This window comes from Lethenteron reissneri, chromosome 65 (assembly GCF_015708825.2).
Source record: "Lethenteron reissneri isolate LAM-NWPU_2019-01 chromosome 65, ASM1570882v1, whole genome shotgun sequence".
Lineage (NCBI taxonomy): Eukaryota > Metazoa > Chordata > Hyperoartia > Petromyzontiformes > Petromyzontidae > Lethenteron > Lethenteron reissneri.
Genome location: NC_083843.1, coordinates 2,068,004 through 2,093,599, shown reverse-complemented (window position 1 = coordinate 2,093,599; position 25,596 = coordinate 2,068,004). Strand labels below are relative to the sequence as shown.

General features: G+C 44.9%; 1 protein-coding gene across 1 annotated transcript; it reads left to right on the top strand.

The window, feature by feature from the left end:
• Positions 1 to 606: 606 nt before the first annotated feature.
• On the top strand, positions 607 to 21,662 carry LOC133359700 (interferon-induced very large GTPase 1-like). The gene is made up of 4 exons (XM_061578218.1): positions 607 to 1,132; positions 3,495 to 3,528; positions 4,214 to 4,329; positions 14,901 to 21,662. Exons 1-4 carry the CDS (start codon positions 824 to 826, stop codon positions 19,548 to 19,550), a joined length of 5,109 nt encoding a protein of 1,702 aa, XP_061434202.1. The 5' UTR covers positions 607 to 823; the 3' UTR covers positions 19,551 to 21,662.
• Positions 21,663 to 25,596: the final 3,934 nt, after the last annotated feature.

Genomic DNA, 25,596 nt, shown 5'->3' with positions numbered 1-25,596 from the left:
CTTGAATCGGGTGCAACCGCAACAAACAAAAAACAAAAACATGAACAAAAAACATTTTAAAGTGAATATGTGACTGAGTGCAAACAGAAAATCCAAAAAAAGACAGCAAAATATTGCAGAAAAAGCACCGTACACCAACACTGTGTGCAAAAATCCCAGTGGGATGCAAGTCAAACAACAACAACCACAAGACAACTTAGATTAAGGCCATCCGTCTAACTCTGTATTACAACAAACAAACATGGCCAAACCAAAAAACTTTCTAAAATCACCAAAATAAAGCCATAAAAGCAATAAAACAGTGGTCATAGGAACTGTGACCGAATTTTCACAATAAACGACGTAAACAACATGTACTACCAAACTCTGCAGCCATAGCTGGCTGCATGAGTCACTCCACAACAGTAGGAGCATCAGTCGCAGTATCAACATTTTTCAATGCACCTTTAAGATCAGCACACTAAATAAAAACACAAATCACCTAGGGCACGGGTTCACATTCCAGGGAGTGTCTCGTGATGTCATTGACAATTAAAGCATTGTTTCCTTCTTCACAGCCGCTATAAGAGAGGTCCTGGTCCAGTGTCTCTCTGAGCCACACAGCGAGTGATCTGAGTGAAGCCATGGGTCATGGCGAGCGGGATTCCCAGTGAGAGTGTGGTTAGTGAGCTGTGCTGCCCTTTCTGCCTGGACACGTTCGTCTGCCCCTCCACTCTGAGCTGCGGACATTCATTCTGCGTTCAGTGTCTTCCCTGTGCGACCCCAGCTGGGGAGGAACGTGGCCCTCGCCAACCTGGTGGAGCAGCTCAAAGTTGGAGAAAGGATGGCCGCGACCGTCGTGTGTGACATTTGCGGTGATGGCCACACTCCTGCAGTGAAGACCTGCATGAGATGTGAGATATCCTACTGTTTGTCCCACTTCAGGCCACACGTGGAGAATTCCAGATTGAGAGACCACGCCGTAGTAGATCTCACTGCAAGTTTGGAGCAGCGAGGGTGCCGGGAGCACAGGCAGGAGCTCAAGTTCTACTGTGAACAGGATGAGAGCCTGGTCTGCATAGTTTGCCTCAATGCAGGAGACCACATTGAACACAGAGTCGTCGCAGTGGAAACAGCTCAACGGACAAAACAGGTAAAGTTGCATTTTCTGTTGTAGTCCATATTGTTAGAGGTTTAGAGATTAGCATAAGTGCATTGTGACCTTCACTTCGAACAGGGGAGATCCTATTGAGACCAAACGTCTCTGTACAGGGAGAACTAGGTAGAGGTGGCAGGGTGGTTCAAACGTCAGAACGCTGAGATGGTAAAGCTCAAATCCGGAGTTGGAATCTCGTCGGCCTTCCATGGTAAAAATTGGTCGTGCATAAAAAATTCTGGTACTGACAAAAGTTGGTAAGATAGATAAATACATAAAAAACATTTGGAAAGTATTACCCTCTAGTACATATATTATGGCTGATTGTTTCAGTCAAATATGAATGCCATTGTTGAGCTATTTCAAATTGGATATATCATGTGGCACAGGCCATATGAAAACAATTCATGGTCCACAGTGCCAAATAGATTATGTACACTATTATTTTATGGGGGCTTGGGCCCAGTGGGCTATGTAGTTCAGTGGATGACGTACGCCTAGAACCCCTCGTAGTAGTGTCACACCATCTTGCCGATGGCCTGTATTATAGTAAGTTTGAATCATTTTTAAGTGGTAAAGGTGCAGCCCTGGAATTTCTCCTAAACGTCACTGCAAGTGGAAATTCCTCCACAAAGCAGATATCTAGAAGCCCATTTAGAGAAAAATGTGGTCTTCTCTTTTACATTGATCAGACATTGGAAGAGGTGTGAGTACACACACTACCACATAGTGGTCAACCTGCTGATTAACTGTGGTGTATTTGAAAGGGTGGGCATAAATGGGGAAATTTAATAAACGTGCCCATTGTTTCAGTGGCCACACCAGGAATTAAAACCAGCGATCTCTGGACTTTAGTGTGCTGAACATTTGTACCATTCTTCAATGTAAAAGCCTCAGCCCTGCACTCCCTTCCTCACAATTCTGCTTTCAAAAGAGCCTTCACTCGGAAGAGCTCCAGAGATTGCCTCGAGAGGGTTTACCCATTTATACCGCTGATGGATAAAGGCGGTGATAATTAATATACGTGCTCACTCAGTTGGGTGCCACAATAGGCATTGACCTCGAAATTGCATTCCCAGTGGGCTAAGTATTACACTCCACATTGCTGGATTTAAGACAAGTAAAATAATGGAAACTTAATTAATGAAGTGTGTGATAACTCGCAGGTGACACAGCAAATGCATGGCTTAATAAATAACTTGTGTGATGTGGAGGATAACCAACAAGAGGCACTCTCAATGCGGCTCCAAAATAAACAAAACTCCAGACATTTAAAAACAAATTCAAGTGTCCTTTGCTGGAGAGGCAGGCAACAAAACCCCATGCATTTTCTGGTGTCTCCATGGTAAGTTGTGGTAGAAAAAATATACGTGTCAATTGTGTACACCACCTCTCATTGGCCTAGGTTGCTTTTAAGTCAGCTCTGCCTTTAATTTATATTGAATGTGGTGTGGTCAACTTCAACACTAAATTCGGGAATAATGTGGACCTACTGTGTGCTGTTCTAATCACACCACTCCGTGGAGTTTAGTTCAGCCTGATCCATTCCAAAGCGATCAGTTGTGTAAATTAGTTACATTCAACCCAAGTTTTTTATTCGTGAGTATTTCTGCAATCAGTTGCCAGGATAATTCAGGCTCTATCGTAAATCAAATTTCTCAGTGACTTACAGTGAATGTATTTAACGACATGCACATTTTGGAACGTTTCTTGTTACCAAACTGAATACAGTGTTTAATTGAATGTTGTAAAGAACCGGTAATTTGTGGGCAGAGACAATCCCCATGTCTCTTGCATTGCCTCAGCCACGATCTTTTACATAGCTGTGCTGCAAAAGTCAATTTCATAGATTAAACAATTACAGATGAGACAACTGTAACAGCCAGTTCTTCATTATTAACTTATCGAGCCATTGTTTAAAAAAAATGGCAGTACCAAAGAGTCAGTCAGATTCCGATTGTGACTTGGTTACGCAATTGATAACTTCGTTGTGGATCTGGTTTCATGGTCTCAGGTTTCATATCAACACTTCACCTCCACACCATTGATCTGAGGGGAAAGGGTACATGGTTGTCTTTGCATTGCTACAATACCCGTAAAATGAATAGTAAACATTATTTTCAAGATAAAAAAATCATAAAGCATTGAGACATGGGAATTGAGTTGTAACTTTAGTCTCAATGACTTTAAAACTTAATTTTATATCCACTGTATGGGTGATGGACTAATTGAATTCAGAATATTTAAAATATTGATATTCACATTGAGAATTAAGCAGTTGGATGCAACCTTGACAGCCTGAAGAATAGTAAATCAATGTTTAGTTGTATCTAACTTCCGTTTGTCGTTGTCTTCCCAGACATCAAAAGCGATTCCAATTGAACAAGTTGCAGGTTTGTGGGACTTTTTTACAATTTCAAACAGATATTTTAAAGTATTTATCCATTTGCTCTGTTTGCTTGTCTGTAAGAGAGGCAGGGTGCAAGAAGGCATCATAACTCTTAGTTTAACATGGTGGCGGGTTTAATGACACATTTATATATCTACGTGATCTAATCATAAAACTTGTATTATTATGGCTCATAACTCTTGTAAAGATGATCCACTATGAATACAATTTTAATTTACAATTGTGATGCTTGCAGGTCTTATGCTATAGTAAATCATAAAAATGTTTGAAAGGGTTGGGCAACAACCACCATGTAAATCAGGTTATTATAAGTGGCTGTGGTGTTACAATTTGGTCACCACCGACCAGTACATAATTTTTTTTCCACATCTATGCTCCGAGCAATCATGAAACCGCACAAACCAACAATACGGATTCGTCAGATCATGATGAATTGTAATATTGCCTGCGAAAACGTGTGTAGTCAAAGACAACCTATAACAATGAGTCCTTTATGTGACCTTACCCAAACTTCAATTATGAATATTACTGGCTGAAACAAACCGGTGTGTTAAGTTAGTCTGTGGAAGGCTATTCAGGAAATGTCTGTGTGCTTCCAACTGGATGTTATATGCACACAAATAATCCAAAATGTTCATTGAGCCCTGTTTGCACGTGAACGTGTGTAGGGCTGTGTGTAGCAGAGGAGCCACGGGTGACCGCGGCCCGGCCAAGGATCATTTACAAAGAACAGTGCAAGACCAAGCTGCAGTCATCAACTGAGCACAGTGCTAATAGCACATCGGTAATACCTGCACACGAAAGAATCACAATTGCCTTATCTGTGTACATGTGAGTGTATATATAATGTTCGGGTATTGCTACCCTGCTATACCCGCAGAACTTAAGCATTTATTTACAGTGAATGCAAAATAACTTCATTTGAAATAACCTGAGCGATCAGAGCCGCAAAAGCAACAAACATCAAACACCAGAGGCATCCTCTGTTCTTTCCTTTGAGAATATGTCTAATAATAGTGCAAACAAAGCTCAAAATCGATCCTACGTGAAATTCGCCCTTGATTGAAACTTATTCTTCCTCTGGGTGTTATTACATGTGTTGGACAAGCCTCGATTATAGTTCCAGTAATAGATATTGCCTCATGCACCGCCATTATTACTTAACTCAGTTTTCAATTGTGCAGTCACCAATCTGGACTCTTATTCTCACCCTTAATTTAACGGTGGTTCATAAGCTTTATGCCTTCATTATATCTGTATAAAATTGCACATCTCCTTTAAATTTCAATATCGGTAGATTTATACTTCTTCTCCATGCTTCCAGCATTCTGTCATACACATTATCTGGTTTAACAGTTGGGCTAGGAGGAACATATATTTGGGTCTCAGCACTTTCCACCCCTACTTGGTATGCCATACAGATGTGGGGCTTTTCAATGTTTAAATCTGACTAAGGACATTTTTCCCTATTTTTATATATCCGTGGATTACTGCCTATTCACTACACCATTGTCTAGGTATTTATAATTTGAGTGGTTGAAATTGTAATAATGCTTTTTACGCAATAGAATGTTTGAATGTTGCATCTATTATGTACAGTATATGCAAATATACATTATATCTGTTACCATGGTGTAATGTTAGTACACTGGATTTCCAATCCATAGGTTACTGGTTCGAAAAAATTATGTATTAAATCATCTGCCCTCTGCCCATAGTGGATTGGTCAGTGACATGTGGTGAAGGTACCCCCATCTCTTCCAAGACATGTAGCCAACGTGGAAGAGTAAACTAAATAACGTATACTGTACTTTTAGATGAGTTACCTACAGCTCACTCCAGTGAAGACCTCTCCCTCAGCAGTGGTAAGAGTGTAATAAACGACTGCCACGGCGATCGTGACTGGCATCTTTTATTGGTAGAATTCCTGCACAGCTCACTCCTGCTCTCCCCGAATAATTCCCTTCTCTCCACTGACGGGGACGAGCCGTTCTCTCTGTTCCACCATTGAAGTTCGTCTCTCTGTCACTCCCCGATCCCGCCGCTGGCTGATGGCGTGCCGGGAGGAGAGGCGGCTTCGCTGGGGATCCGCCGACCCCTGAGTCCTCCCCTGCCTCTGCTTATATTCCTCTCGGCGGAACTAAGCTCCGTTTCTAGCCATGCCCCCTCGTGGAACCTTCCTGATGGTTCCCGCACGTTCCCCTTGACTCCGCCCATTTCCCTTGGCCCAGAATTGGATACCCGTTTCCCAGTAATGGCCGTGCAGTTACCACTTGCCGCCCAATAGATGGCGCTTTCTCATTACACCCCCCCCCCCACCCCTCCTAATGAAAAGACTAGCCGTCCCAGCTAGGTCAATATACTTATGAGTAATGGAGAGACGTGGTAAAGGAACCCAGCGTTAAGCAACAGAAGGCCATGCCTAACAGGGATGAAGGCGATAACATCAATAATTAAATTTGAGAGTAAAAGAAGTAAGACAAATCCCATAACGCAGGCAGAGGCATAACTTGCGGCAATGTCAACAAAACCGAGGCGTTTTGGAATGATTCCGCGACGCCTGACCATCCGCGGTAGCCGTATCCCGGTCTGCGTTGGCCGGCGCGTCGGGAGGCAGGACCGCCGACGGAGGAGTAGAAGGGTCCGTCGCAGTAGGGCTGGTCCGGGCGGGGTCACCGCCCGCAACGGTGGTCAAGGGTTCGGATGCTGTGGGCGGCAAAACAGAGTCCATCGGGGGATCACCCTGAAACTGCACCGGCCCCGGTTCGTCGGACACGTCAGACCCCGGCAGACCAATTACTGGAGATGAAGAAATGACACGCGGGGGAAATGAACGGTTTCAACCGAGATATGTACACATTGCGGACGTCTAATCTCAACCACCTCAACAGGACCGTGCCACGGCTTATGTAGTATTGGAGAGGTGCCAATGGGCACCTGAGGGCAATGTAGCCAAGCCCTGTCGCCAACGGACCATGGCATGTACCGTCCGGACCTGCGTGCACAGTGCTCATTGCGCACCTGTGTTTTTCCAGTATTAATTCTAGCCGCCTCCCAAACCTCAGAAATCCGGCGTTGGGAGTCCCGAACATGGTCCGGCAGGGTAGATTTCGTGCAGCCAACAGGCGCCCCCAATTGAGCATCTATAGGTGGCACATTTTCCCTCCCATATATAAGAACAAGTATAACCCGTAAAAACAAAGTTTGTCACTATAAATCCTTTATAAGCGTGGCGGCTAGAGTCCTCTCGTCCTCTGGCTTGAGATGGCTGCCACCTATGGGTCAGATGAATGCATGCCACCATTAAGCAATTGGTAATTAAATATAATATTTTTGTCCTAAAAAGTAGAAAATTTTGGGAAAAAAATTTGACGAACATTAATTGTCACGCACAACGAGTCTGTGTGGAAAATGGCAGCTCGATTGGATCACGGGAAGTGGGTTAAACAACGACCGAAAGATTTGCACGGTCGTAAGAAAGCAAGCAAGCAAGCGCGCAAGTGAACTTAATATAAAGGATTTAAAAAATGGCGAAAATCCCGTGGAAGCATGCGGGGCCATCCTGTATGCGGCAAGCACACTCGAAACATGCATATCCCAATCGGCCTGTTTAGCATCCACAGTCTGACAAAGCAAGGTGGTCAAGGTTCAATTTAGCCGTTCGACCATGCCATCGGTCTGAGGGTGGTACAGCGACGTCCTGATTTTCTTGGTGCCCAGTGCGTCGCAAACTTCGCGTAACAATTTAGCAGAAAAATTCCGACCTTGGTCTGTAAGCAGTTGTTCCGGAGCACCTTTGTCGATAGCATAACCATTCAAAAACGCATCAGCAATGGAGGTCGTCGAGTGGTCAGGCAGTGGCCAAGCCATTGGCCACCAAGAAAAATATTCCACTCCCACCAAAATATATGTATTTCCCCTAGGAGTGATCTCGAGGCAACGAGATAGCATGGATGAGTGGCTGCTCAACTTTCAGGGGGTACTGGAGAGCCACATGATCAGTGCCGACAATGAACATTGAACATTGTCGGCACTGATCATGTGCCGACATGGCTGCCATAAGCGACCACCTTTTCGACACCATTTTTAATTTGCGATAAGACAGCATTGATGCCCGTATCGCCAGCATCATTGTCAAGGGTAAACGGCAAGGAAAAATCCGGATATTCAAGCGTGGGCGCATCCGACAATCATTTGCGGAGAGCCACGAATGCAGCCTCCTCCCTCCTCCTCCGGACCCCATCTGAACCTCTGATTTTTAGCAGTTAACGCATGCAAGGGTTTAGCGACAGTAGCAAAATTTGTCACAAACTGACGGTAATATGAAGCGAATCTGACGAAACTGCGCACATCACCCATGCACATGGGGGTTGGCCAGTCACGAACACATGCAGTTTTCGCCAGGTTCGTGGCGATGCCGTCGTAATTGACAAGATGGCTCAGATAACGCACCGAATTTAGCAGAGCGCATCCTATAAAAAACGGAGCGCAAAGTACGACTAAAAACAATGACATCATCTAAATAAATGAGGCAAGTGTCCCACTGCAACCCAGCCAAGACGAGCTCCATTAAGCATCGAAAGGTAGCCGGAACCGAATTGAAGCCCATCAAAAGGCAATTGAACTGAAAAAGTCCATGAGGCATACGGAAAGTGGTATTCGGTTTTGATGAGTCATCCAAAGGTAATTGCCAGAACCCAGAGGACAATCAAAATAAATAATACAAATAATAAAAGTAATAATAGAAATAAAATAATAAATCACGATGTTTCGGAGGCAACACAAGTCTCCGTCATCAGGTGGGACCGTCACAGCTAAATTTACTCAGTTTGTACCCATCATCACGGTTGAAGTTATGTCTGTGTTTGTATATCTGGATGGCTTCGTGTACAAACCTTTGATGGTAGCCAGAAGGTTTGCAGAGTACCTTGGTGTCAGAAAAGACAATATCATGAGAGCCCACAGCGTTGTAGCAATGATCGGCAACGGCGGAAGACTCAATTTTGCCGTGTTTCAGATCTCACTTGTGCTCGCGGACACGATCGGAGACATGACGTTTCGTTTCCCCAATGTAACAATCACCACAGCTGCAACTCAATTTATAGACTCCAGGGTATTGCAAGTCAGGAATGACATCTTTAACAGATGGGATTAAATCACGGATTTTATGTACTGTACTGAATCGGACTTGGATCTTATACTTGTTTAGAATTTTGGAGATTTTTTGGTCACGCCTGCTATGTTTGGCAACGTGATGGTTTTGATCGGAGTTTCAAGTGGCTGTTTCTGTATGGTGGGAGAAACAGCTTGGCGGATGGTGCGGTCAGAGTATCCGTTCATCTTTAGGGCCCGATGTACATGTTGGTCAGATATGCCATGAGCTCTGTGGTATAGTGTTTTGATGAGAGAATTATTTTGAGCTGGGTGGTGGTGGGAAACAGGTTTCAAGTAGGAATTTGTGTGGGTGGTTTTTCTGTAGACAGAATTACCCAAGGATCCATCAAGTCTCTTCTCAAACAGAACATCTAAGAATGGTAGTTTGCCATCTTTCTCTACTTCCATGGTGAATCTGATGAATGTGTGTCGAACTCGTGATGATCTTGTTGGTAGAGCTGAAATAGCCACTATTCTTAAGAATGCTAAGAAACCCACCAGCAACTTGCGAACCTAAAAAAGAGAGATGATATAGTCATCCTCTCGGCAGACAAGGGCAATGCCACGGTCATCATGGATAAAGAATCATACAACAACAAAATCCTGGACCTACTCAATGATGGGAGTTACTCCAAAATTAAAAGCGATCCTACTAACAGCCTAACGACAAAGACCAACAAGATCATCACAAGTTCGACTTCCCTAATCGAACCAACCAAACGTCCCTCCCTAAAACCCTCGGCTGCAAGACCTCCCAGACTCTATGGTCTTCCCAAGATCCATAAAGAAGGCTCCCCACTACGACCCAGTGTCCACGATCAACTCTCCTACCTACAAACTGGCCCGTTTTCTATCAGATACTCTGCTTCCCTTCACTGGCAAGACCTCTTCGGCAGTACGCAACTCAACCCAATTGGTCTCTATGGTCAAGGACATGGTACTATCTCCTGACGATATCCTCGTCAGTTTTGATGTGGTGTCTCTGTTTACCAAAGTCCCAGTACCTGACAACCTAACAATAATTGAGGACTTGGTCCAACATGGATTGAATTCGGATGTACCTGCGCTGGTTAGGCATTGCCTCACCAACACTTATTTTACCTGGAATGGCTCCTTCTACAAACATAATGAGGGTACCCCTAAGGGCTCCCCCTTGTCACCAGTGATAGCCAATGTGTTCATGGAAAAGTTAGAATCAGATGCCATCCAGACGTCCACCCTTCGTCCTTCCCTGTGGAAGAGGTATGTGGATGACACTTTCGTCATTGGCCACACGGCCTCTCAGCATTGAACCATTTCCTGGACCACATCAATTCCAGACACCCATCCATCAAATTCACCATGGAAGTGGAGAAAGATGGCAAACTACCATTCTTAGATGTTCTGTTTGAGAGGAGACTTGATGGATCCTTGGGACATTCTGTCTACAGAAAAACCACCCACACAGATTCCTACTTGAAACCTGATTCCCACCACCACCCAGCTCAAAATAATTCTCTCATCCAAACACTATACCACAGAGCTCATGGCATATCTGACCAACACCACCTGGCCAGTGAATTAAAACATGTACATCGGGCCCTAAAGATGAACTGATACTCTGACCGCACCGTCCGCCAAGCTGTTTCTCCCACCATACACTTGAAACTCCGATCAAAACTATCACGTTGCCATACATAGCAGGCGTGACCAAAAAGATCTCCAAAATCTAAACAAACATAAGATCCAAGTCCGATTCAGTACAGTACATAAAATCCGTGATCTAATCCCATCTGTTAAAGATGTCATTCCTGACTTGCATTACCCTGGAGTCTATAAATTGAGTTGCAGCTGTGGTGATTGTTACACTGGGGAAACGAAACGTCATGTCTCCGATCGTGTCCGCGAGCACAAGTCAGATCTGAAACACGGCAAAATTGAGTCTTCTGCCATTGCCGATCATTGCTACAGCGCTGTGGGCTCTCATAATATTGTCTTTTCTGACACCAAGGTACTCTGCAAACCTTCTGGCTACCATAAAAGGTTTGTACACGAAGCCATCCAGATATACAAACACAGACATAACTTCAACCGTGATGATGGGTACAAACTGAGTAAATTTAGCTGTGACGGTCCCACCTGATGACGGAGACTTGTGTTACCTCCGAAACGTCGTGATTTTTTATTTTATTTCTATTATTACTTCTATTATTTTTATTATTTATTTTTATTTTTCTAACTACGTGACTTTACCGAAAAAAACCCTAAGAGTATGAATCATTGCAGTCACGAAAGCTACAAATCTAGAACCCAGAGGACAAATTGAGAATTGAGAAATACCGAGCCCCGGATAATGCATCAAGGGAGTCATCCATGCGCGGGAGTGGATACGCTTCGGCCATCGAAACTTGGTTAAACTTGCAGAAATCAATGCAGATTCTGAGGTTACCATCCTTTTTTTTAAAGAACACGACAGGTGCGCCCCACGGGCTATTTGACGGCAAGATAATATCTGCGGCCAGCATGTCATTGACAGCACCCTGCACGCGTTCCTTCTCCCCCAGACTCAATCGATGCGAATTTTGACAGATGGGGCTGGCGTCGCCCATATCAATATGGTGCGACAAAAGGGACGTGCGTCCCAAATTGAAATCGTGTTTACTAAAGACATCTGAAAATTCACACAAAAGAGAACACAACTTGTTCCGTTGCTCGGAGGACAAGGATAAATTATCCCCACATAGCTCTGCAACCCATCGATCATCCGAAATAGAAGAGGGATGAGTCGCCCCCACCAATGGATGCGACTCAACCTTGTCGTGTTCCGAAAAGGCGGTGGTGGCATTGGCCAACACTGTGCCAGCAGGAACAACAACCACATCCAGCCCCCCATTAAGAGCATGCAAAAACGCGGCCTGCTCAGAACGAACGATCGTTTGTGCGCCGGCACTAGCATTTGGGAACCCGGCGGAATCTCGACCGTGACATCAGCTAGCACCCGCATGGCGGCGCACGGCGGTGAACGTAACAGTGGTGATGGTGGAAAAAACTACTTGCGACCAGACGTCATTTCCAAGCAGCCCTGGACCACCAAGATCTTAACAGGCATTTTTCGGAGGAAATCAGTGCCCAACAAGCAGGGTACGGCCAGCGACCTGGAGATCAAAAGCGGCCTCAATGCAGCGACATCTCCGATCGCAATATGGGTGTCCACCTGGCCGATGATGCCCATGCTACCGCCGTTCACAGCAACACAAGCGTCAAAGGACTGACGGACTTGCAAAACGGGGATCCACAATAATTGAAAAATAACATCAGAAATAATCGTAGCAGAAGCCCCATGTCAAAAAAGACGCGGACATCCACTCCCTGAATCGAACCAGGCACAGCCGAGAATCCCATAGCCGCCTTGACCACACGACGTGCTAGTTTTTTCTATTGCATTACCGAAACGGGCTTTCCTCTAGCGATCGAACCCGAATTCATAGCGTCAATACACGAACCATGATGCGAATGAATGTGCCCCGTGTCATGAGATGCGTGAGGTGGTAAATTTAGCCGGGTGTCCGATGCGTGACGAATCGCCTGTGGGAAAGGATGTTGAGCCGTCGGAGAGTCCGCAGGAGCCGGAGCAGCAGCCGAAGTCGGTGAATGAGGGCAACCCCGGCAACCCCTCACGTAGTGGCCCAACCGGCCACACCTGAAGCAGGCCACGCATGGTCATTGAGTTCCGCAGTCATCACCCCAACGTGGTCTGTTGAACTCTCGGCGGCATGCAGCGTCGCCTCATCTTCGATCAAAATGTGGAACTTCTGCCGCGAGATCACCCTCGGAAGCCGTGTCTTCAGGCGGAACATGAACAACTTTAGGTGACCGACCATTAGGCTCCCCGTTCCGGCTAGGATCACCCATCCATGCAGTCATCTGCAACCACCGCTGTAGGCTCTCATGTGCGTGAAGGCATCTGGCGGCCCATGGAGATGACTGCACATCGTGACAGCACGCCGGCAGAACCACCCCCATGTCACTTGCTAGAACCAACATCTGCTCCATGACCAACGAGTCAAGGGCCTCTTGTTTAACATCAGGGTTTGGTGGCCACAGCCAACGCCATCAGAACAATACGGCAGGCGAGAGGAGACTCAGAGCTCCCCCGCCTCTGTTGCATGAACTTTTGTTGGGTATCGGAAGGTGGTTAGTAGACCTCCACCATCTTGGCATACGCACCTTGTAATGTATTCTTCCTTTCAGGGGGAATCGACCTGAACACCGCTAGAGCATCGTCATCCAAGACAGTCGGCAGAGCAACCAAAGCCTCTTCATCTGACCAATGTACTGACCGGAATGCCGCCTTGAACCGCCAAGTAAAGGCGCTCCAATCGCCGCCAGCAGCAACAAATTCTTTGACGTGCAGAAGCCGGCGGGTGCGCACGGCCCCGTCACATCCAACTGCAGCAGCGGCCCCCGCAGGTTGCGCACCATGCGGCTCTTCTAAAATGGCGGGCTGCGGCCGCGCCCTTGCCGCGCCGCCTAAGATGGCGGCGTCCTGCTGCGTGGCCTCTGTAGCGTGCATAATGGCGGATGTCTCTTCAGCGCCCGCGACGGCAGACTTTGTTTCCGCAGGGGGACCCTCCGAGGCTCCAGTCCCAAGCCTCTGCACGTCACCCCTCGGCAATACCTCAGGTCGGCGCCCCGTCACCGTAGATGACGCGATGAGCGACACCAGCTGGAGAAGCACCGTCCGTAGCGAATCCAGCTGCTCCTCCACTCTTTGAGCCGTCATCCGCCCGATGTGGCGAAGATGCCGCAGCCGCGCCGTTTGCCCCTGGTGCGGTGACCTCACCAGCCGTGGTTCCTGTGACCGGGACCACAGATCCCCGGGTCAGCAGGTCCTGGGTCCCCGCCTCTTCATCGTCGGAAGATGCAACAGGTGGGTTCTTCTTCTTGAGATGCTTGGACATTTTCCGTGTCTAGGACTACTTCTGACACCACTGTAATAAACGACTTCCACGACGATCTTGACTGGTGTCTTTATTGATAGAATTCCTGCACAGCTAACTCCTGCTCTCCCCGAAAAATTCCCTTCTCTCCACTGACGGGGACGAGCCATTCTCTCTGTTCCACCATTGAAGTTCGCCTCTCTCTGACTCCCCGATCCCGCCGCTGGCTGGCGGCGTGCCGGGAGGAGAGGCGGCTTCGCTGGGGATCCGCCACGTGGTCGATGGCGAGGAGAGGCTTCTGCAGTGACGCGGTCCAGACTTGAGGCTTCACACGCCGACCACGAGTCCTCCCCTGCCTCCGCTTATGTTCCTCTCGGCGGAGCAAAGCTCCGCCTCTAGCCACGCCCCCTCGTGGAAACTTCTCGATGGTTCCCGCACGTTCCTCTTGACTCCGCCCAATTCCCTTGGCCCAGATATATCCCCACTTAGGATTGGATACCCGTTACCCGGTGGTGGCCGTGCAGTTACCACTTGCCGCCCACTAGATGGCGCTCTCTCATTACAAGAGTAAACAAATGCAGGGCTCTACCATTATTAAAAAAAGATCTAATGGACATTCGTTTTACATTTTCATATTGTTGTGCTTGGATATATTAAAAAGTGCAAAGACAAATATAGCATCAGATTTTTTCATTTGACAGCCAGTTTTTTTCAATTTGTGCCTCCTCCCTGAACTTGGAAAGGAGGATGTTAAACTTTGTGTGTTTGGAACCAACGTGAAAGTTTGCATTTTGAGGATTTAAAGTATGCCAAATTAAAATATGGCATTCGATTTTTTTTATCAGAAAAAACATGTTTTGATTTTGGTTTCTCCAAATGTTTGAGGCTGAGAATGTTGAAAACTGAGAATTCATTTTATGCAGCGAAAGGGAAAGACTGTTGACTGAACATGTATTACACATTTAAAATCAGAAAACATATTTTAGGTACCTTTGGCCTCAAACATTGGGTGGGGTTGTCGTATTTGTAAAATGTATTGTTTCACACCTGTCCCCATGCAGAGTTGCATTTGGACTTTTGTTCCAAATATAACGTGACATTTTAAATAACAAAACAACTCGTGTACTCTCTGTCATCGTGTAAGGCGAATGCTGATATGAAGTTGCCAAATTTAGTTACAAATTACTAATGTATAAAACACAATGCTACAAAAGTGTACATGTCAGTATTCTAACTTGTGTTTATGATCTTTCCCCATCCACTATTCAATTTTTACTTGCAGAACAAGCTGGCGCCGAAAACCTCAGTACCAGTGCCTGAATTTTATCATTCCATTTATGGAAAATCATTACCATTTATCACGCCATCCGATTATGTCAAAATTATCGAAATCATTAAGAAACCCAAAGCAAATGCCAACCAGGCATTAGCTATTGTTAACATGCTTCTTCCATATATCATGCAAGTCATAAAGATGTGGGGAGTTAGTATTCTACATCCTGTAAATATCAGTGAGCTCGCTTCAGATAATATGGAAACATGCCGCAGTAGCCAGTCTTGCAAAAGTCCTACTTTTGCAAAAAGATCGAGCAAGGCAGCTGCTTCTTCCCTTGCATCACAGACACGGGCGTTGAATAAAGTTCCATTGTCTAGACTTGACTGTCTCGTTGCTCTACTCAGTTCTGCTGATTGCACTGTGGTACAAGATCTCATTCAGATCCTGAGCAAATTCCCAGTAGCGTTGCCGCTGGTGATGCCCAACCTGGAGAAGAAAGGCGAATACAAAGTGATGCTCCCCCTGCTCACTGGAAACACCGTAAAGTGGGAGGTTCAATCAGGTGTCATCATTGAGAACAACATCTTCACCAATCCTTTCGTACTGATTTTGGCTGTTCGTCTTGGCAATAGCACGTGCGGGAAAAGCACGATCCTCAACCAGCTCATGGCCGTGGAGAACATGTTCTCATCGTGTGGAGAACCTGGAGCTCGACGGGGACGCCCTTTGACGCTGGATGGAACGGTCGAGTTCACGTGGCTCACCAAGGAGACCTGCGGGGCTGGGCTGTGGAATTCCGTCCTGCAGCAGTTTTATGCACGTGGAGGGAGCGAGGTTGTGCTGCTGGCCAATCTTCACGGTGATGCCTCTGAATACCCTGAAGTTATCCAGTTCTTCAAGAATTTAGCATCAACCTACGTGGTGTTTATGATGCCAGAAAAGGGGGAACTTCAGGAAGAGAAATGGAAAAAATTTGTCCAATGCTCTGGTTCACGAGAGAACATCCATTATCTTATGGTGGATCCTGATGAAGACTGCAATGAACCAGAAGAGAGTGTTATTCAAACGACGAGGCTCACAAATGATGACACATTACAGAAAGTACGAGCTCTTTTAAAAAATGCCTTAACATCAGTTGCACCCAAAATGATTACTGTCTCAAATCCAGATATGTCCAAAATTGGTAAAACGCTGCAAGTAATAGAGGGTGTTTGCTGCAATCCATCACAAAATGTTATAAAATTCATCATTGAAAAAACTTGCCAAGAGACAAGGAATTATATGCAATTTCAAATTAGAAACTCGGTCGAACGAAATAGCAATGAATTATGGGAAGGCAATGAAGTTTTGCAAACACTGATACACTTATATGTTGAAGTTTTGAGGCTCCCTCTATCAGAACGACTAAAAGCGATGGCTCATCTCGAGCAAAGTATTTCCCAGCTCTCAAATTCTGAGTCCTCAAAACTGAGACAAATTGTTATAGCAGACAAAGAAGAGCTTGAACGTCAAATACTCTTGAATGGCCAAAACAAGTTGACGATTAATAAAATGAAAGAACACATCAATACAAACATGAAGAAGTTGGATAATAAGTCGCTTGGTCCAGAGCATTTTTTTCGCGAGTTGGGTCACATATACGAATTGACAAACGAGGGCCAAAGAGAGAGTGGAGCTCTTTTTGAATGTCCTACTTCATACGCCGAGCTGCTAATGAGTGGCCACGCCATTGAGCTGCTAAACGGCGACACTGGAGAAATGCCGGGTGCTTGGCTGACGGCGATTTGCAACCACGTCACAAAAGCATTCCCAAATTTGCGCATATTTGTTCTTTCAATACTAGGATTGCAGTCTTCTGGAAAGTCCACACTCCTGAATGCCCTCTTTGCCTGCAAGTTCGCAGTGTCTGTTGGTCGCTGCACTCGCGGTCTCTTTATGCGGCTGCTGTTCCTGGAGGAGAAACTCAGTGAAAGACTGAACGCTGATGCAATCCTGCTCATTGACACGGAGGGGCTTGGAGCGCCAGAAAAAATGAATGATGATGATGCAGAAAAAAGGGACCGAATGCTGGCAACGTTTGCTATGAGCGTTAGCAACCTGACCATCATAAATATCCTCGGGGAGTACATGAGGGAATTGACTGAGATTCTGCAGATTGCAATTGTGGCGATGGCACGGCTGGAAATGGCTAAAATGTCTCCAGACATTTTCATGGTTCAGCATCTGACAGAGAGAAACACATCAAAGACCTCTTCAGGGCATGAACAGTTCTGCAAAGCTCTGCAAAAAGCACTAGAGTTCACAAAAGAAAAAGACGTTGACATGGAACTATTAGATGTGAATTGCTTGACAAATCTAGCTGACAGAATCAAGAAAGGAGAGCTTCTGAAACAGTTCCGCCCCTTTAAGAATGGGGCAAGTGCCGGTGCCCCACCGTCAGAAGAATACCACAATGACGTGGTGGATCTTTATAAAACCATCCTAAACGCATGTCAGAAGTCAGAAAATAAGATACCATTCAGGGATTGGCATTCACTTGTACAGAGCTATTGGAATTGCGTCTCACATGAAAATTTTATTGTTCGATTTAAAAACATCAAGGAGATGTATGAGTTCATAGATCATGGTCAGCGAATTGCCAGGTTAAAGGAAAGAATAGACGGAGCGTTTTTTGTACACGTGGAAGCCATGAGACGTCAAATACGAGCTGCAGTGACACATTGGACACCAGAAGAGCAACCACGCATGTGTGAATTGCTTTTAAAAGGGTTTAAGAAGGAATTAAATGCAGTTCCAATTAATTGTCAAAAGGACAATTCTAATAATTTGGGATGTGGAAAATGTACAGAAGTCATAACAGAGACAAGCATATTAGATAATTATGTTACAGAAAAAGAGTGTGGACCTGAAATTATGGATACAATTGATGCCTATACCAAGCAAGTCCGCCAGTCTGCTTTGATAACTCTCACACAAATATTAGATGCCACAGTTGTGCGACACGGTTGCTCACTGGAGTTCATGGAGGAGATTACACGCAGCCTGAATGATGCATTAAGTCAAAGTCCAGCTGGTCAATTCACTGTGCCTGAACGCAAGACACAAGTAAACAAAATATGGGCATCTCTTGTAGAAATCACCAAGTCCAAAGAAAGAAGTGCCCCTGATTGTGACAAAATGGCAGAAGAAATATCTAAAGAATATTCAATGACACAAATGTGTATCAGTGGAGGTTTTGAGGAACTGCAGCTACATTGTTTGGGCGAATTAGAAGCATATCAAAAGTCAAAATTGTATTACCTAGTCCGTAACCAAACAAAAATGAGTGGTGATGAGATCTCCTGGCTCAAAAATGAACTTGATAAAATCCCAAAGTCAATTCTTCATGACAAAGAAGCGGAGCACTTTGAAACAGGCATGATTCGTTCTCTGAAAATTAGAGTAGACAACATTCTCCAACAGTTTGAAAAACATTTTAAGAAGAAATTTATCATTAAGTTCAGATCGAATTTTCACCTCTATACTCTGCAGAAATTTGGCCACCTCATGTCGATGTGTCAAAAGGAATGGGAAAAGAAACACAGTCCGACTTCAATATTGCATCAAAGAAAGGAGGAATTAAAATCACTCATAGATCTTCGCCTACAGCACGGCTTCACATCTGCTTCTGAAGGACGTATCATTTCCAAATATCTTCTGGAGGCAATTAAACAGAAATCGTTGAAAGCTGGGAATTCCGAGAAAGTTCAAGCTGTGCTCGACCTCCAGTGGACAACCAATAGCGAGAAGGTGCGGCTTCGGTATTTTGAGCAGTTTGCTTCCCAGGTGAATAACGGTAAAAAAGAAGAGGCGCTTAAGCATTTTGAGGATCCAAAGCAAGCAATAAACAAGTGGTTTACTCAGACAATTAATCATCATGCTCGTAGTAAGGAGACGACACAATGCAAGAAAACATTTAAAAGTGAGTTCCAGCGTGTTCTTCAGAAAGTCGGAAGTTGTTCAGATGTTAGGGAAGTTATCACTTTCACCCAACGTTACTTGACAGATGTAGAGAATGTCGAATACAAAAGTGGTATTGAAAACCAAAAAATAGCCCAGGGCGACTTGGAAATATTAAAAGACAGCATCCAACGTGGGCTTAATGAATCAGAGTCAACAGTGGACTGCACACAGTTGATGTTCACAGATCCATCGACGGATGAGACAGTGATGCGACGTCTAGGTTGCACGGAGAAGTGTTTTTGGTGTGGAGCTCTCTGCTGGGGATCTCGTGGACACGATAACAACGCGGACGAAACAAGAAAACACCATACCTGTCACCAACCACGTGGCCTTGGTTATACAAATTATAAAAACACTACTAATTTAGTCGCACGGCCTTGCCATTTAACGTCAGATGATACAACAGTCATTTGGGGAAATAATGAAATGAAGTGGTCTGCTGCGAAGCAAACAGAGTTCAGTCATTGGAAATTCGACGCCCATTGCAATAATAAATTTGATGAGCTCATGCGTTGGTTCTTTCAAGAATTGCACAAAGATATTGCTGAGTCTATAAAATTGCTTCCAGCATTAGAAGACGAGTTGAAGATGTACAAATGTGAAAACCTTCATCTTGCACCCATACTATCGACAATTCGAGAGTTAATCAAATAGTATGCAGGGCCTTAATATGGGGATGGTTAACCAACCGAAAACATGCATTACATCGTCATTGGATGATTACAAGTGTCCAATTATCATCTTAAGAATTCTGGATGAAGGCCTCCCCAAGTCATCATCTGACAAGATATATCTTTTTTTTATTTTTGTCTACAACCTTATTTTTTAAATCTCCATATATATTTTCATTTCCAATCCCTTTTCCGCTGCCCCATGCTACCACCGAACCGTTGCCAGACCTCACTTCCACATCGCCGCTCCTCAATGCCGACGAATCCTGTCTTTACCCTGGTGTTCGTGTAACGCTGTTTTTTTCCCCTTCCACATTTTTTAGCATTTAAGTGTGACGATGGCACTTTGAGTGACATATTCGTGCCAGAACCGTGCCACGTGTAATTTTTGCGCCAAATTTATTGAGGAACATTTCGCCGATCGTGCCCACCTGTGGCTCGACTATTCATGGTAGACCACTCAGATTCCTGTACTCATCGTAACTGCACTGCTCGCGATGATGCTGCCGCAGAAGAACACACGCGCCATCTTGTCTCCATCTCGTCTCCCAAGCGGCCCATCGTGGGTCCCCGGCCACGCGGTGATCCCAGCCTCCAGTGAGGAGGCAGCGGAATTCAGGCACTGCGATTCGTCTCCCTGTAGTGTACACAACTGTACACGGATACCATGTGTACAATGCCACGTGTAGAATACTGTACAATAGTGTACACAGTATCAGTGTACAGTACTGTAAAGGGTGGTTCCGATGGCTTGTGGCCCCAATTAATTGACCCCTAACATGTTCCCTTTGCATATCCATTTCCGTTTAAAATAAATCTTCTTTTAAAATATATATATTAAGTTTTAGAGAATTAAATGGGTGTTACAAGACATCTGGACTACCCTGTACAGTATTGTATATGGGTACGTATACAGTATTGTACACTACATTTTTTTTTTCTACACATTTACCCTACAAGTTACATTTAACAGTGACAAATATTTATATTTTACATTACTTCCTATTTTCAAGAACTTAACCCCCACAATGGGCAAGGGTTTGCTGTACATCAGGGGCATAAAATGTGCGTACTTACAGAGGATGGTAGAAATGTTATTGCAAGAAAGTGCCATCAGCACTAAGCAATAAACATTGCATGTAAATAATGTCCAGGATTGTGATTGTGGTGCACGCACGGGTAATGGTGGACAGGTTACCCAGGTACCAGGGGCTTGGCGACAAATGAAAATAATGACATCGTTAATATTATCTATGTGGTGGTTATATGGCTTGGTAGCCAGTGGAAGGATAATAAATAATATACTGAAATTATTTAGGGGAAGGGGTGTCGATTTTTCAACTTTCACTATATCACATAGAAGGCGGAAATATAACAGGTGCAGTGGCTGATTATAAATGACCATTAGGTATTTAAAAAACGCTAGATTTTAGATGTTTTTAGTCATAAACCATTTATTTCAGTTAAAGGCCTTCATTTTTGCTGTTATTTTTTTCCTTTTTTATAATCAATGTTATAAAACAGACCACATTTTATTCCTGTTATTTTGGTGTGTGGCCTTAAACGCAATACTTGCATGATTAATTATGATAATTATTAGGACAATTCCAAATCACATTAACATGTCCTTAAAATCAAGGCTTTTTTAGGTAAATAGGTGTTGGTTTTGCCACTTTTACGACATCACAGAACGCCGGAAGATGACATTTGGGTGTGGTGCCTGGTAAACATATAAATGACTATTACGTCTTTTAAAAATATTAGATATTCGATTTTTTTTATCAAAAACGATAACCATGTATTACAGTTAAAGGCTTTATATATCCACTAGCTGTACTACCCGGCTTCGCCCGGGACTTGTATCTACCACGGCCGGCCGCCTTTGTCTCCCCAGTGGCGATGTTAATACGCTACAGCAGTTACTCGTTTGAGGCAGAGTCGACCTAGGGGAGGTTCAAATAATCGTCACCGGTGGTGGCCGTGAGCGGGAATCGAACTGGGTTCGCCGGGTTGGTAGCGCAGCGTAGCGTTAAGCACTACACCCACCGCTCCTCACACACCACACACGCACAGACACACACACAGACACACACACAGACACACGCAGACACACACAGACAGAGACACACACGCACACAGACAGCACGCTAAGCACTACACTACCGCTCCCCACACACCACACACGCACACACACAGACACACACACAGACACACACACACAGACAGCACGCTAAGCACTACACTACCGTTCCCCCTACACAACACACGCGCGCGCGTCCATAGGTACACATACACGCGCTTGCTGCAGACACACACGACTTTCAGGGTGCGTACGGCAGTAAACGACTGAAATAATAAAGCGGCAATGCTGTGTAAGGAACGCCTTAGACCCGCATTACACATTTGTGTAATGCGAGCGTAAACACACAAACACACACAAACACATACACAATGCACACACACATACATGCAGACACACAGACAGACACATAACACACATACATACACACACATACAAACACAGAAACACATACACACACATACATAGACACACACATACATACACACAAACACATCCACAGACGTACATACACACATACATACAGGCACGCAGACATACACATAAACACATACAAAAAAACCCACATACATACACACACACATACATACACACAAACACATACATACACACATGCATACAGACACACAGACATACACATAAACACATACACACATACACATGACCCGGCTTCGCCCGGGACTTGGATCCACCACGCCCGGCCGCCTTTGTCTCCCCAGTGCCGATGTTAATACGCAACACCAGTTACTCGTTTGAGGCTGAGTCGACCTAGGGGAGGTTCAAATAATCGTCACCGGTGGTGGCCGTGAGCGGGAATCGAACTCGGTTCGCCGGGTTGGTAGCGCAGCGTAGCGTTAAGCACTACACCCACCGCTCCTCACACACCACACACGCACAGACACACACACAGACACACACACAGACACACGCAGACACACACAGACAGACACAGACAGACAAACACACACACAGACACACAGACAGCACGCTAAGCACTACACTATCGCTCCCCACACACCACACACGCACACACACAGACACACACACAGACACACACACACAGACAGCACGCTAAGCACTACACTACCGTTCCCCCTACACAACACACGCGCGCGCGTCCATAGGAACACATACACGCGCTTGCTGCAGACACACACGACTTTCAGGGTGCGCACGGCAGTAAACGACTGCAATAATAAAGCGGCAATGCTGCGTGAGGAACGCCTTAGACCTGCAACACATTCGTGTAATGCGAGCGTAAACACACAAACACATTTCGATTTAAAGCTTTCGTGACTGCAGGGATTCATCTTCTTGTTTCTTTCGGTAAAGTCACGTAGAAGGGAAGTAATAAAATAATAAAAATAAAACATAATAAAACAATTCTCACGACGTTTCGGCTACAACGCAAGCAGCCGTCTTCAGGTGAAGAATGAGACACTACCAAACTAGGAGCTTATATATAAGCTGCATTGGGGGTTGAAGAGCGCCTTAACAAAAATAATGTGCATGTGAAGAGGAATTTAGCATATTCATGGAAAATGCGTAGGCGTTGGGCGGGGGGGTGTCAAAGTCATATTATGCCCATGCAATATGCAGGATCAGCAGCAACCAAGGGGGGTGCAGGGATTAGCAGTAACAAAGGAAAGGAATGTTAATGATATGTAGCTGCAGTTACTCAACAACCACGTAGAAAACTAAAGTATAAACTACATAAAAAACTAAAGTATAAACTGCATCGCACCATCAGTATACTTACTATACTCTATAATAAGCTGAGTTACTAACAGCAAGTAATACATTACAATTCTACCTCGTAAAAATTCTATAATATGCTTCCATCTAAACCTTATTCTCTTACATCACACGAGCATATACCGTACTATATACTGCCATAGATAAACCCAACATTAAATTATATACTGTATTGCTGTAAACCAACCTATATCTTATACATTTAATATAACACTATGTATTATTCTACACACCCTAATGTGTATCGAAATGGTTTATTACGTCCTTCCAATGATTGCTGAGCCAGAATCCATCTTCTCGGTTAAAATTGTCTCTGTGTTTGTATATGTGGATCGCCTCATGAACGAATCTCTCATGATAGCCAGATGGCTTGCAGAGAACCTCTGTCTTGGAGAAGTCAATATCATGTGAGCCCACTGAGTTGTAACAGTGATCTGCCACGGCTGAGGTGTTTGTCCTACCGTGTTTCAGGTCAGCTTTATGTTCACGGATGCGGTCCGAGACATGTCGTTTGGTTTCCCCAATGTAACTGCTACCACAGAGGCAACTTAGTTTGTAGACGCCAGGGTACTGTATGTCTGGAACCACATCTTTTACAGACGGTACCAGATCACGGATTTTATGTACTGTGTTGAATCGGACCTGGATCTTGTGTTTAATCAGGATTTTGGAGATCTTTTTTGTGACCCCAGCAATGTAGGGTAAGGTGATGGTCTTGAAAGGCTCCTCAACAGGATCCTTCTTGATGGTTGGAGTGATGGCTTTGCGGATTGTATAGTCGGAGTAACCATTTGCCTTAAGAGCTTGGCGTACGTGTTTGAGTTCACTGGAAATGTGTTCATGGTCGGAGATGCATTGGGCTCTATGATATAGAGTCTTGATGAGGGAATTCTTCTGGGATGGATGGTGGTGGGAATCCGGTTTTAGATAAGCATCCGTGTGGGTGGCTTTCCTGTAGACAGAGTGGCTCATTGAACCATCAGGTCTCCTTTTGATTAGGACATCCAAAAAGGGTAGCTTGCCATCATTTTCGACTTCCATGGTGAATCTGATGGCTGGGTGTATGGAATTGATGTGGTCGAGAAATTGGTCTAGAGCAGGCCGGCCATGTGGCCAGATGACAAAAGTGTCGTCTACGTACCTCTTCCATAAGGTCGAGCGTAGAGTGGCAGTCTGGATAGCGTCCGTCTCAAATTTCTCCATGAAGATGTTGGCTACAACCGGAGATAGGGGGGAGCCCATTGGGGTGCCCTCAATTTGCTTGTAGAAGGTTCCATTCCAGGTGAAGTATGTATTGGTTAAGCAGTGTCTCACCAGGGGGGGTACCCCAGCATTCAGTCCTTGATGAACCAAGTCTTCAATGATTGCGATGGTGTCAGGCACAGGTACCTTGGTGAACAAGGAAACCACATCAAAACTGACAAGCAGGTCGTCTGGGGACAGGGCAATCCCCTTGATTGTCGATACCAGGTCAGTAGAGTTTAGTACTGCAGAGGTGGTTTTTCCAGTGAAAGGCCGTAGGATTTCGGACAAAAAACGAGCCAGTTTGTAAGTGGGGGAGTTTATAGTAGAGACAATGGGACGAAGAGGTGTATCTTCTTTATGTATCTTTGGCAAGCCGTACAATCTTGGTGGTCTGGCTGCAGAAGGTTTCAACGAGAACTGTTTGGTCTGATCAATTAATGCGGTTGAAGCAGAAATGATGTTGTTGGTTTTGGAGACGAGGCTGTTGGTGGGGTCTCTTTTTATTTTTGTATAGCTGCCATCGTTTAATAGTTCTTGAATTTTGTTGTTGTATTCTATTTTGTCCATGATGACAGTGGCATTGCCTTTGTCGGCTGAGAGGATGACAATGTCATCCCTCTTTTTTAATTGAGCTAATTCAAAACGCTCCTCTTTGCTGATGTTGCTAGCTGGCATCTTAGCGTTTTTGAGGGTTACAGAGATTTCAGATCTTGCTACGTCTGCAGCGATGTGACTCAAGCCCTTGAGAGCTACATCTACTCGAGCAATTATATCATTAACTGGTATGTGTCTAGGTGTGACTGCAAAGTTTAGTCCTTTAGCTAAAACGGATTTCAAACCTTCAGAAATAGGACTGTTACTGCGATTAATTACGACTTTGTTAATATCTAGCTTTTCAATGTGTGGGTCCGGTTTCTTGTTTGAGAGGCGATTGAATTTGGAAATCAAG

Coding starts and splice junctions, on each gene's coding strand:
- LOC133359700 (XM_061578218.1), top strand. CDS start 824: ATGGCCGCGACCGTCGTGTGTGACATTTGCGGTGATGGCCACACTCCT. Junction 3,529..4,213: donor TCCAATTGAACAAGTTGCAG/GTTTGTGGGACT, acceptor GAACGTGTGTAG/GGCTGTGTGTAGCAGAGGAG. Junction 4,330..14,900: donor ACAGTGCTAATAGCACATCG/GTAATACCTGCA, acceptor TTTTACTTGCAG/AACAAGCTGGCGCCGAAAAC.